Source organism: Callorhinus ursinus, unplaced genomic scaffold (genome assembly GCF_003265705.2).
Source record: "Callorhinus ursinus isolate GAN/ISIS: 27379988/994484 unplaced genomic scaffold, GSC_fseal_2.0 scaffold2, whole genome shotgun sequence".
In the NCBI taxonomy this organism is placed as follows: Eukaryota; Metazoa; Chordata; class Mammalia; order Carnivora; family Otariidae; genus Callorhinus; species Callorhinus ursinus.
The window spans coordinates 61,545,072-61,558,628 of NW_027397064.1; the positions used below are offsets into that span (position 1 = coordinate 61,545,072).

Below are 13,557 nucleotides of genomic sequence, written 5' to 3' on the forward strand. Positions count from 1 at the left end.
CCTGGCGGCGGTTCAACGACCCCGCCCTCGGGGTCCCCAGGGGGCATCTTCTGGAGAGCTTGACAGTCTGGGACGCGGGCCCTCAAAGCAAACACAAACCCGCCTTGCTCCCCTTGCGTGGAAACTTCCCCGGCCTCGAGCAGAACGGGAGGGGGCGGCGGGGCGGCGGTTCCCCTCGCGGAGGCAGAGAACTGCGCGCGCGAGGTTCGGGGCGCGCGACGAGCGCGGCGGCCGCCGCCTCCTCCCCACCCCGCCTCTGCCGGCCCTGCCTCCTCCCTCCGCCCGGCTCGGCCTCCCTCGCTCCCTCCCCTCGTGGCTGGCTCCGGCGGCGGCGGCGGCGGCGGTGGCGCGGCGGGGAGGGCGTGCGCCGGCCGAGAGGTGTCGGTGGTGAGGGAAGGGAAGTTTCAAGTGGAAGGTCGTTCGCCGACCGGCTCGTCCTCCCGCTCTCCTCCGGCAGCATCATGGCGGAGCCAAGCGGCTCGCCCGTGCACGTCCAGCAGTCCCAGCAGACAGCCCCGGTGACAGCGGCGGCGGCGGCGCCCGCGGCCGCGACAGCAGCGGCGGCCCCGGCAGCGCCCGCGGCCCCGGCCCCGGCCCCGGCGGCGCAGGCCGTCGGCTGGCCCATCTGCAGGGACGCGTACGAACTGCAGGAGGTTATCGGTCAGTGCGGCGGGCACGGCGGGGCCGGCCCAGGCCGAGCTCCGAGGCCGGGAGGGAGGCGCGGCCGGGGGCGGGAGGGGGCGCGAGATGCCGGGCTCGCCTGCATGCACGCCCGGGAGGCAGAGCGGCCGGCTTCGGGGCCTACCGGCTTCAACAGTTTTTTTTTTTTTTTTTTTTTTTTTTGTTTTTTGTGGGCTGGGGGTGCCGGAGGCGGCGCGGCGGAGGTGACCCGCACTGCAGACGAGCCGCATGCTGCAAACTTTTATCTCCCGGATCGCCGGGGCGGCGGAGCCGGGGACCTGGCAACGCCGCCGCATCACCCTCCACCGGCGCGGTGGGGCCGCAGCCCGTGGCGAGTGGCCACGCGGGCAGGCAGCTGCGGGTGGAGTGGAGTGGGGTGGGGTTGCGGGGGCGCCGCCCTGGGCTTCCAGCGCCCCCGCGCTGCGCCGGGGGGGGGGGGCCGCGTCCTGGGGGACTCGGGGCGCAGCCGGGCCTCTGCTCTTCAAGCTCCGCGCCTCCGCCTCCCGGGAGCAGCCTCTTGCGGTGGGTAACGGGGCCACGTAGGAATCGCGGAGGCCGGGTTCTTTCCCGAGGCCGGGGAGGATGCTGGTCTCCCTCCCTGACAGCCGCTGCTCCACGCCCGTCTTGCAGCCCGGCGCGCCCCGGTACCCGCCTCTCGGTGCCCTGGCGCGCCGCCTGCCGCCCAGCCCGGCCGCCCGGGGAAAAGCAGGCGCCCTGGCCTCCTCCCCTGCACCGGGCCGGTGCTTTCCTCTGGTTCAGGGCCGAGCTGCAAGAGTGAAACCCGAGGCTTTCCGTGATCTGCTTCCTGCTGTTCAATGCCATCTAGTCGGCTCACAAATATCACCTTATCTTACATTTTTTAAAAACCTGGCGAAGTCAACGGCAAGAAGCCGGCATTACTTTTCCTTGGGCCAAGCACGTGAAAGGCCCAGAGATTTGTGTTGACCCTTTACTTAGAACCTTTCCTATTGGGTCATCCTTTTTCAGAGTCTTGTTAGACCTAGTTAGGGAAGCCTCCAGGCAAAGTGGACCCTCCACTTCTAACCTAACTGGGGCTGCGATGGGGTGCAGCTTTTTAAGTACGGTGTTGAAAAAGGAATTAAGGATATTTATGTTAAATGTATATATATATTTTTTTGCTTTTCTTTAAAAAAAATTCTCCAGACCCCACTTTAAAAAATTGAAACAGGAGAATTTCATTAGGCGTTTAAATGAGTATCCCCTGCTTCTGTGTGAAACAGCATAGGCTGAAATACACATATATTTCATATATATGAGAAAATGATGGGCAGAACAGTCACTCAGAATATAAAAACTTCAAATAATCTAAAATAGACGTCTCTCTATAAAATTCTTTGAAAACCCAGACTTTCCACAACTTTGGGCCAGGGGTTGTCAAGGGATGTGTCTTTGTGTCACTGCCTGGATTAAATCACTTTACGGGCTTCTCAAAGCCTATCCAGTGAAAACTGCTTTAACCTGGCATATAAACCCCTTCAATTTTTTGGTTTTGCCCCTTCCCAGAGTCTGCTTGTGTTGATTGTACCCTGAATATTCTGCTGTCCTATGACATATCTGGTCTCCCATTCCCCGTTGTCTGGGCACAGGCTCTTTCTTCTCTCATCCAAGTGCCCATGTTTGTAGGGAATCTCTCAGCTTCCAAGGCCAGAGGGAGTTTTCCTTGAGAAGCCTTTTGCTTTCCCTGAGGCAAAGTACATTGGCTTCCTCTGCACCTCTTTTTACATACTTCATAGCATGTGATCCCCTATTTTTTATTTGTGGCACAAAATCTAAGGCCCTCCTATGTCCCAAGCATTGTGCTAGATGTTAGTAGTATACAAGTTAATAAAAATGGTTCCTGCCCTCAAGGACTCCGCAACTTTATGTAAACGATTCTATAAGACGTGAAGAGTGAGTTCTGGGAGAGCACAAAGGTGGAGGGGGCCGGGCATCACGGGAACACCAGAATTTAGTTATAATCAATTTATGTGCTTATTTTGTCAATTATCAGGGTTATGATGCAAGCTTTGCCTTTTGAAAGCATAGTATTTTGAGTTGACTAGTTTTGTGAGCTAATGAATAAAAATCTTTTAAGTGTTGTGATTAATTGCACGGCTTCTTTCTGCTTGCAGTAACGGCATTGCTAATTATGGTTGGTCAGTTTACCTAAGGAATTTGAGAACAGAAACACCTGCTTATTACTCCTACCCCGAGTTTTGCACATTCACACTGTGGGAAGGGCTTTTCTACATTTTAAATTTATCTCATATTTTTCCAACTAAACGATGGTCTTTGCTGAGGCCATGTTATTGACAAATCAGATTGCTGGAATAGGGTTTTGCCAGGGCTTAATGTTTACAGGGAATTACAAGCCCATTTCCATTCCGTGTTTAATGCTAGTTGAGTGATTACACGTGAACTTATGGTGAACCACTTTCGCTTAAACATTACACGCAGAAGTTAGTAGTTCAGACACCAAACTAGTTTCGACACGAATGCGGGTGGAGAGCCTCTGCCTCCCCCTTCCATTCGGCAGGTGTCATATGATGGGGCTCCGGCAGTGTGAACTGCGACCAGCAGGAGGCTCGGATGTGCCTGAGCAGAAGACGAAGGGAGGCGCCGTGTTTTAACTTTCCAGCGTGGCACAGAGCACTTTTTCTTCATTTCCTCCTGGGCAGAGATTGGGGCCTCAGGATTACGAGAGAATCGGTTTACTAAAATTCAAACAAAGCAGGTTCAGTTGTTTGACTTCTGTTTTAGAAAAGTAAACACGGGATTTTGCAAGTCTAAAAATAAAGGTTTCCCCTCTGTTGTATTGCTGTTCTTGTGTTGTAAAAGATCGATGGAGAATTTGTAATGCTCTTAGGGGTAATCTAGTTCAGAAGTTTATGCATGACCTGGAAATGATGTCAAGTCGATCGGAGGGAGCTTTATACTTAGAGAGGGGTTGAAAGTGTTGGGAAATTATTAAACTCCTTTTAGCCTCGATATTCTTATCTTCGTGGACTTGAGATATTACTGTCTCCTAAGCAAGTAGCCGCTCTTGGGAGGTCGTCTTTCCTCTTTATGCTCTTCAGCCTCGCGAAGCTTTGTCCCTCACCTCTCCCCTCCATCCCACCCTCCAATTCCTTTTTTAGAAGTACCCGGGGTACCCAAAGATAGGCCAATTGGAAAATTAGTTTATTTGTTGGTGATATTAACAGTGTTACCTTTTTTGTGGAGCAGAATGAATAGCGAGTCATGTAAATGCTGGCTTTGGTATCTGTAGTAGAACTGAACCACCTCAAGGAACTTTTCTGTCAAAGGGCCGTAGTCACCGCCATACCAGTTTCTGTACTTGAGTCCGATCGTTGTGGTAGGGGGGCTGTGATCTTGGCTGGTTTTCCTCACAGAAGCCCTAAATAGACTTGTGCCTCCGAGGATGTTTGCTTTTCTTAGGTTTTTTTTGCAGGATAAGCCTTTCTTTAGTTTTGTACTTGATTTCTCCGTGTTGATTCATTTTGTCCTGAGTGGTCATTTAGAATGATCTAAAAGTAATACCATTTAGGGGCGCCTGGCTAGCTCGGCCGGTGGAGCATGTGACTCTTGATCTTGGGGTTGTGAGTTCAAGCCCCACGTTGGGTTTAGAGATTACTTAAAAATAAAATCTTTTATAAAAAGTAATACATTTAATTTTTGGTCCTTGCCAACGCAAGAATTCGGTTCCTGGAATCCTAGCCATAGTTTGACCAAGGGCTACTCTGGGCACTTTGTTTCTCTCCTGTGAATTTTTTTTTTTTTAACCATTCAGATGCATTTTCCCCAAGCCCAGGTAATAGGGCATATGGCCAGGTTTTCAAGGAGCAACAGTGTTTTTCCTAAAATGAGACCTGAAAGCAGCCCAGAGCACTCTCGTTTCACTCTGTGCTCTGAGTTTGTGCAGAGTTCTGTGGTTTAGAGATTAGAACTGGTTTTATGGATGTTCTAGAGGGATCTTGAGGACCCTGGGAGCTGCACTGGCTCACAGTCGTTTTTGTAGGATCTCAGAGGGCCAAGGCCCTGAGTGTGTATCTCCCAGACCTTTAAATGGGCTGCTTTGCTACTGCTGTTGGTTTGCTAGTTTGGCCTTTTTTTTTTTTTAAGTAAAAGAGGCTTCAGATATATGGCTTAAGAGGGCCTCAGCTTTCATATCATTTCACTTTTTTTTTTTGGTAAAGAGAAAAATGTATATAGAAATAATCTCTTTGTACTTTTTTATTATTGTAAAATACACACATATACATCACATAAGATTTACCATTTTAACTGTTTTTAAGCGTTTCAATCATAATTGATATTAGTTACACTTATAACAGAAATGCTCTTTTATTTATTTTATAGAATTCACTGTGAAGCCATCCACACCTCAAGTTTGTATTTACTATTTGGATTTTGTCATCGTCTTCTCTGAATTTCGGTCATTTGTGTCTTTCATGAAATTTTTGTCTTTATCAAACTTATCAGTATGCCTTTCTTTATCATAATCTCCTATTTAAGTAACAGCTTTAACGAGGTATACTTCACCTACCATACAATTCATCCCTATATAGTGTACAGTTCAGTGTGGGTTTTTTTTTTTTTTTTTTTTACTATATCTACAGATCTCAACAAGGATAATAATTCGTTTTAGAGCACAGAAATGCTCTTTTAAAGGTGCTGTTCAAAGTGCCACGTGGGAAAATGTCTCTAGGTGCAAAGAGACTTTTGGTAGTATCATTAAAATATTTTATTTATGCTTTTGATTTGTGGGCAGTAACATTATGAGTTCCTCCCTGTCTGTGACAGTCTGTCATGCACTGCATTTTTGATGATGTCTGAGAATGAATTACAACATTGCAGGCTCGGGAGTCAGATGGCCAGGTCTGTTTCATATCTTGACCATAGCAGTCCCTGGCCTTGTGACCTTGAGCAAATTACTTAGCTGTGTCTGCCCTCAGTTTCCTCATCGCTAACATGGAGATGATCAAGATAAAATTGTGAGGATTGAGAGAGTGTAAAGCCCTTAGAAGGGTGCCGGGCACAGGGCACGCTTAGCCATGACTACTAAAAGCGACGTTGGCTAATCAGATACAAGGTATCAGGAGAGACCACAGCCCTGTCTCTGGCAAGGTGTTGGAGTGGCTTGAAGGGTTTCTCTGCTCAGTTTCTAGCAGGGAGGGAGCGGCTGGGAGGGTTTGCCTGCTCCTGTCCTTCTGGGGTGTGCTGGCTAGAAGGTAGCTGGCAGCTTCGCTCCCCCCACCCCCCAGCCTTGCATCTTCCCTCCTCTGCAGGAGGAAGTGGAGAGACCTGTGGAGCTCCTGGCCATTTGGAGAGCTCAGGGGTTTAGGTGCCAAATGGCCCTCTGACAAGTGGTGAGAGCATCCTGCGGGAAGGTTGCTGGGAGGAACGACCCATTATGACAGGGCTCTGAGAAGGACCTGCTAAGACTGCACTTTTCTTCCACCTCTGAGTTCGCCCTGTGGAGGCTGCCATGCTGGCAGGAAATGCTGCTGACTAAAAGAAACATCACCGGGTCCCAGAGCGTGAGAGGACAGGAGCATTTGTTTTAGGATAAAGTCATCACTGCTGCTCCCCTATCTCCTTCCTTCCCTCTCTGCTTTTCCCTCCACTTAAAAATACTCTCAGGTCTTTCTTATCTTTAACAACAAAAGAGAACAAAAGAACACACTCACTACTCCTTCCTCCTCTAGCCACTACCTTCTCTCCTTCCTTCCTTCCTTCGGCAGCTAAGCCGCTTGAAAGGACCTCTCATTCACGTCTCAGCCGGCTGCCATCTGGCTCGCGCCCTATCGCTAAGAAACCAGAGTGGCCATCTCCACAATCAATGGGACCCTTGCGTGGCGGCCACAGCCCCGGGACACTGCAGTCCTCTCTCTTCCCCTCTGCCGGATTTGGCACCATCTGCCCTCTGTCCTTCTCCTCTCCCGCCGGCCCCTGCTCCAGGATCCCCTTCAACATATGCCTGCGGCTTCACCCATCCCCTGAAAGGTGGACGTGCTCCCTCTTTGGACCAGCGCGTCTGCTGCCCTTTCTAGGTCTTTGTGTAGGTGTTCCACAGAACTTCGTACTCACGATTAAACTCACTGTCTCTCCACCTTTGCTTCGTCAGCATCCTCCTTAAGACCCTCGAGCAGGAGGGGCGCCTGGGTGGCTCCGTCGTTAAGCGTCTGCTTTCAGCTCAGGTCATGATCCCAGGGTCCTGGGATCGAGCCCCGCATTGGGCTCCCTGCTCCGCGGGAAGCCCGCTTCTCCCTCTCCCACTCCCCCTGCTTGTGTTCCCTCTCGCACTGTCTCTCTCTCTGTCAAATAAATAAATAAAATCTTTAAAAATAAATAGACCCTCGAGCGCGAAGCAAACATCCCACACTTTCCTGTGTCCTTCCATCTCCCACATAGAACTGGTCATCAGTCCTCGATATTCTGCATCCTTGTCATCTTCTTTGCTCTGTCTTTAACTCCTCCTCTTGGCCACCACCGGTTTAGTCCAGTCCCTGATCAGTTCTTATTTGGGTTATTGTAATAAGTTCCTAGGTAGGTTCCTTCCTCGTCTCCATTCTTGCTTCCAGCTACAGTATGCACTGTTAGCAAAATGAAAGAGCTATACCAACATTTTTATCAGTTACCCCAGGCTTACACACTTTTCGTGGCTTTTGTATCATTCTTAAGGTTAACTCTAAGCATGGTGTTGAAGGCCTTTTTGGGAATTGTCTCTTGCCTCCCTTTCCAGACAGACCTTCCTTGTCATTTCCATTCTCTAACTCCCAGCCCGTGGGAACCTTTTGCAGTTGCTGAAATGATTCATTCATGTTATTCTACCCTTGCAAGGCAAGTTTTCACTCTGCTTGGAACACCATTCTACACCCTTCCCTACAGTCTCCATTTATCTAACAGAGAACACTGTCTCTCCTTTTAAGTTTTACCTTCATTGAAGTATAACATGCATGTGGAAAAGCGTCCAATTCATAAATGTACAAATGTACAGCTTGGTGCACATTCATAAATTGAACACACCCAGGTCTGGCCTCCCTGTTAAGACCTGGAATAAATGATTTCTTCACAGCCAACAGTCTCTGCCCCTGAGCCTCCTTTCCCTTTGTGCCTTGCTATGTTGCGTATTTCACCCCCTGGCGGTCCTCATACTGTGTGCAAATTGTTTGCTTCCTTGCCCATCCTGGCATTAGATGTTAACTCCCTCTTGAGGACCATGTCTCTGGCCTCTACACCCCACACCTCATATTAAGTATTTGATAAATGTTTTCTGGATTAAAGTCTGAACTCTGGGGATAGACACTCTTTCCCTTCTTGTTTAAGGAGAACATTGCCTGACTTCTAAAAATTTGCCTCCCTGGATCCTGAAGAGTCGATCTTGCCCGTGGTGGATGATGATGCTTATTTAGTTGCGTTTGGGCCAGTCAGCTTAAAGGGCTCTGTAGAAATTAGCTCATTAATCCTCCCAGATGAAGAGTAAGCACTTGAGCGCTTGTACTTGCCTGTACTGTGCAGGGAGGCAGCGTGCAGAGGCTCGACTTGCCTGAGGTCATTGGACTGCAAGGTGGTCTCTCCGGATGAAGGACCCAGAGCTCTCTATCACAGTTGCGGCATCCTTTTACTTAGGCGCTGTAGAGCAGGACAGGGAGGTCCTGGTACTGGTCTCTTCTTCTCTAGAGCTTTCCTTTCTTTGGTACACCCATGACCTCTCTCTTCCTGTTTATGTATTTATATATAACCCAACCTTGAAGTTCTGTGGGGCCTCTTGCTGTGTAGAAATCAGGACTGTTGGGAAAAGATCAAGGATATAAGTGAAACACAGGAACAGAATATCAGGACAGGTGGCTTTCAAAGGTTGTTATGATGGCAGGGATTGTATTTTTAGAAATAATAAGAGACCAAAGGTAATAGGATTGGTGTGGATAGTATAGGGTATGGCTAAGACCATAGACCATTCTTCTTTTTAATTCAAAATCAATCTAATAGGTGTTATAATTCCTCCTATGGTGTATTCATTGGGAAGAAATTTTTTTTCCTGCTTAAATAGAATTCTTGTAATCCTATGAGGTTTTGCATTTTTCTCCAGGATGGGTTTTTTAAATTATACCAAACAACTCCAAGATGGTTGAAGTGATTCAAGTGTTTCGATTGTTTCTTTTTGCAAATCTGCCATTCATTGGTCAAGTTTTTGATTCGAGAGAAGAATTCAATATGTTAATTAAAAAGGCATTTTAGGCTTGGCTTAACTGGGGAGCAGGGGAGAAATAGCAGCTCTTATGAGAATGAGTTGGCAGTGCTTTAGTTCTAGAATTGATTTAGGTACACACTTTGGAATCTGATGTGAGTAAATGCTGATATAGTTCATGTTTCTTTCCACCTGCCAGTTGTCTGAGAATAAGCTCTGGTTTAGTTTTAAGAAACTTCTTGGACATTGAGGAATTAGACGAATTGACTTTTAAAACTGATTGTATATGTAAATATATAGGAAAATATCATTTTAAGATAGATTTTTGTTTTCAAACTTCTTTCGGTAAGTGACATTTAGTATAATTCTCAGAGGCCAAGTAGTGGGGTGCTCATTCAGTTCTTCCCTTAGGTGAAAGTATAGGTTTTGGTGACGTTTTTGGGGTTTAGGTCACTGTTAGAGCTATTTGCTGGAAGAACTAATGTGGTAAGTGAAGATTGATGACTTTCTGCCATATGAATGATAGATCTTCATTTGGGGAATATATTTTTAAATTTAATTTTATTAATTTTTTTTTTAAAGTAAACTCTACCCCCAACATGGGGCTTAAACTTAGGACCCTGAGATCAAGAGTCACGTGCTCTACCAATTGAGCCAGCCAGGCACCTTCATTTGGGGAGTATTTTGGAAGCCAGTGACCTGTGACAGTTCTGAGACTTCTCATAATCATTCTATTGATGGTTGAGGTCTTATAAGAACCCGTGCTCTTGTTTTGTACTGGTAGCATCAGTTTTGACCAGGGTTTATAACGGGCGCATTCCAATTGCTTTTTTGCTTGCCCTGTTTAGTTTGGGGGTTGATATTTTCTGGATTGGTGCCTATTGGCCTATCTTGTATTACTTACATTTTAATTAGAATTATCTGGTCCGTCCTTCCTTCCTTCCTTCCTTCCTTCATAATTGGCAATGTCACCATCCCCTTTGCTTAATTATGGGGTGACTCAAGAAAGCAGGGAGAAAGAGTGCTCTGGGGAAGGAATGATAGGTCATTGTTGGGTTTTATAAGTCAATTCCTAAGAGAGGAATGGCATTAAGAATGCAGAATCAGGAAATTTAATTTTGGAACAGACTGAAGAGAAAATCCATTCCTGCTCCTTTGTTTTATAGATCAAGACTCTAGTGGCTTAAGTTCTTCAACTTTATTTATTATTTTAAGCTTTTGGTCCCAAAGTTCTTAGAATCTCAGGCTTGTGATTCCTGCCTAGTTTAGTTTTTTTTTTTTCTACATACATCACATTGGTTCCTCATTAGTGAAAAGGAAGAAGTTAGAAATATTACTGAGTCAATGAATTTTATAACTACCATTTTAACAGAGTATCCGTCTGGGATCGTATTTACCATGTAACTATCACAGTAAAAATCTTACTTATTTCTTTAGAGGTGTTAAAATGATCTTTATGTATATTTCTTCATCAGGGTGTGTTTTATTTAACATGTAAGCGTGGTGGTGTATGAACATAAAGTCATTTCATTTCTATCATCATCCTTTGCCTGCTCTGTTAAAATAGACTGGGTTATAACCTTATCAGTGAGGTGGAGTTGGGGGCGTGCATGGGCGTGTTGGAAAGTAAAAGGCTGAGGAGCAGCAAGGTGATGGGTGAAGAAAGCATATGAAGTAGAGGAACTTCAGAGCTGATCACTAGCTGGAGCAGTTCCTGCGCAAGAGCCAGGTCCCTTCTGCCAGGCTGATGTGGTGTCACGGCGAGAGCAGCGACGGTGTTCTTTACTGGCTGTCTGGTTCTAAGCTGTCCGGTATGGTAGCCGCTAGCCACATGTGGCTATTTAAATTTAAAATAATGGAAATTAAATAATTTTGGAGGGGTGAGTGGAGAATAGGCGGAGCACAGAGGATGTCTAGGCTGTGAAAGCATTCTATGGGATAGCATAATGATGGCTACATGACATTATCCTTTTCCCCAAACCCATTCCCCAAACTCTGAGCGTACGGCATCCAGAGTGAACCCTGATGTCAGCTATGCACTTCTGGTGGTAACAACGTGCCGGTGTGGGTTCGTCCGTTGTGACAAGGGGATGTTGATAATGGGGGAGGCTTTGCGTGTTGGGGGGGCGGCAGAGGGTATGTGGGAAATCTCTGCCTTCCTCTCGGTCTTGCTGTAAACATAAAACTGCTCCGAAGAATAAATCTTTAAAGAAGTTAAGTAAAGTACAGTTCCTCAGTTTCACTAGGCACATTTCAAGTGCTCAGTAGCTAATTGTGGCTAGTGTGGCTATAGAACTGGATTTTGTTTCTTTAACTTCAAGTCTATAATCCATACTATCCAATAAGCCTATTGGATAGCTCAGATATAGATTATTCCATTACCGCAAAACGTTTTATTGGACAGCACTGGATGATAACTTCTCCAGAATGTTCAGAAAACGACTAAATATTGTGACGGCCACCTCCTGATAACATGCTACGGCGTTGACACCGACTTAGAAGTACAAAAAGGAGAGAGGCAATGCTAACCTTATTTAAAAAATAAAATCTTTTGTTTCACTCTGTGCTCTATTTGAAAGCTAATTGATTCGTATTTTCAGAAGAACAGTTATTCTTTCTTGGTGTGTGGTGAAACAGATAACTTCTGTTGACGTAGGGAGATAGTTCTGAAGTGTGAGTTTTTATCTTACCCACTTAACTCATTCTGGGATGTTCCTGTGATTATTGTAAACACGGAGAATCCTCCCAAATGAAATCCACTATTTTCAGAAGTATCAAAATGTTACATTTCCTTAAGAAATCACTTCAGAGTCTCGGGCTTGGATGTGGTAGACCTTATCACTTCAGTTTATTTTCTTTTATTTATGAAGAAAGAACTGACTAGGGTTTTTTTTTTTAATGAAATTACAAAGGAGTTGTGAAATTAACTCTACTTGGAAAAAATAATACCTATATCAATTTTAGTCACCGAAATGGTGAGTTTGAATCATGGGCACTTCTTTTCTCTTGAGTTTAAAACAATTTGGTATCTCAGTCATTAAAAGATTAATGGTTTAACCTAAGTAATGTATCACAAAGCAAATGAAACATCCGGTATTTAAGTGAGTACCTTAACAGAAATGCACACTTGGTAACCACTGTTTGGGTAGGATACCTGCTTTGTTAAGAGAGAGAATTAATGACTGAGGGGTGAAAAAAAAGTGTGCAGGGAGATTAACTGGGTTTAATTTTGGGCAATTCAGGAACAGTCTGTACTTTCTCATGTTTGGTGTCCCTTGGGTGACTGGGGCCGTAACAGAATATTTTACTATGTAATCCTTTAAAATTTTTCCTTGTGTATGCCCTTTCAAGTTTCTGGAGCCCTACATCCAGTGCCTGACCTTCAACAAGGGTTGTTGTGGAAACAGTCTTAACATGGCACCTTTCCTGGGCACTTGGGAGGCTGAAATAGAGCTAGGAGCAATGTCTCTGTGTAGTTTCAAATTGTGATCATTAGGACTCACTTAAGAAGAGGAATATTTTTGGCATAAGTTAAGATCAGGGGCTAGATTGTTTATCTTTACAAAAATACTCATCAGTTGTTTAAAAAGTGACCATCTCTAGGACTAAGACATAATGAGCCTCTGAGTTCATTTCTAGCCATCTTCCCGATTGTTTCCACAGAAGCAGCAAGACTTTTTAAGGGCCATAATTTCATGTCCTGCTCTTTAAAGCCCATTAGAAATAGACAATATAGGCATCCTGGAAGCTTATTTTTGCTAAAATAGCCTTAAAAGCAGGTAAGTGACATGCAGTCACTAGCGTGGGTAAAAGTTCCAGGTACTTGTGCTTGCTTGTAGCTTATGTTCCATTTAGTCTACCTTATGAAGAGTGAATTGTCTTTAGCTGTGTACAGTTGTTTAAAAATTAAATATTCCCTTGTCTCTTGGAGCTACTTGGAAGAAAGGGAGTGTCAAACATATGAAAGGTGATCTCCATGGGATACGATTGACTTTAAAATTGATCACACCAGAATTTATCTACACAAGAAATACTGTTTCCTTTAATAAGGAGGTGGGAGGTGGTGGGAGGCTGTCCACTTAAACTTTATAGCTACATTTTATTTTATTTATTCTTTTAAAGATTTTATTTATTGTCTCAGAGAGAGCACAAGCTGGGGGAGCGGCAGGCAGAGGGAGAAGCAGGCTCCCCGCTGAACAAGGAGCCCCATGAGGGACTCGATCCCAGGAGCCTGGGATCATGACCTGAGCCGAAGGCAGGCGCTTAACTGACTGAGCCACCCAGGTGCCCCTACATTTTATTTTAAATGAAAAAAATTACCCGTTTCTATCAGCCCTCCTACGAAGAAATGAGACCGATTTCTAATGTGACATCAATTTGCTCTTGAGATATTTCCAGAAACTGTTTCAAGCACTTGTAGCTTTATTGGAATAATAATTTAATTTTGCAGAATGACTCTAGCCTGAACAGTGGTGTTGGTTGTTTAAAGTCATTGTTTTTAATAGATTCGGCATCACTACTTCACAGAAGTACTGAGATGACCCAGGACTGTGGTTTGAGATTACAATGAGTTGTTTGTCTAGAGGTAAGGATAGCACAAGCAAAAGCTGATGCTGGACTGAGAGGATGCATGGTCGAGTGGGGAGAAGATTCCAAGATGAGATCTGTGAAGCCAGAGATGAGCA

General features: G+C 45.5%; 1 protein-coding gene across 2 annotated transcripts in view; it reads left to right on the plus strand.

The window, feature by feature from the left end:
- Positions 1 to 233: 233 nt before the first annotated feature.
- Positions 234 to 13,557, plus strand: part of STK39 (serine/threonine kinase 39) — a 296,558-nt gene continuing 283,234 nt past the window's right edge. Inside the window, exon 1 of one of the 2 annotated variants that reach the window (XM_073882923.1) lies at positions 234 to 660. In XM_073882923.1, the coding sequence (XP_073739024.1) occupies positions 462 to 660 (199 nt within the window). In that variant the 5' untranslated portion in view covers positions 234 to 461. The remainder of the gene's footprint in view (positions 661 to 13,557) is intronic. The other variant, XM_025853633.2, reaches the window with a different exon arrangement.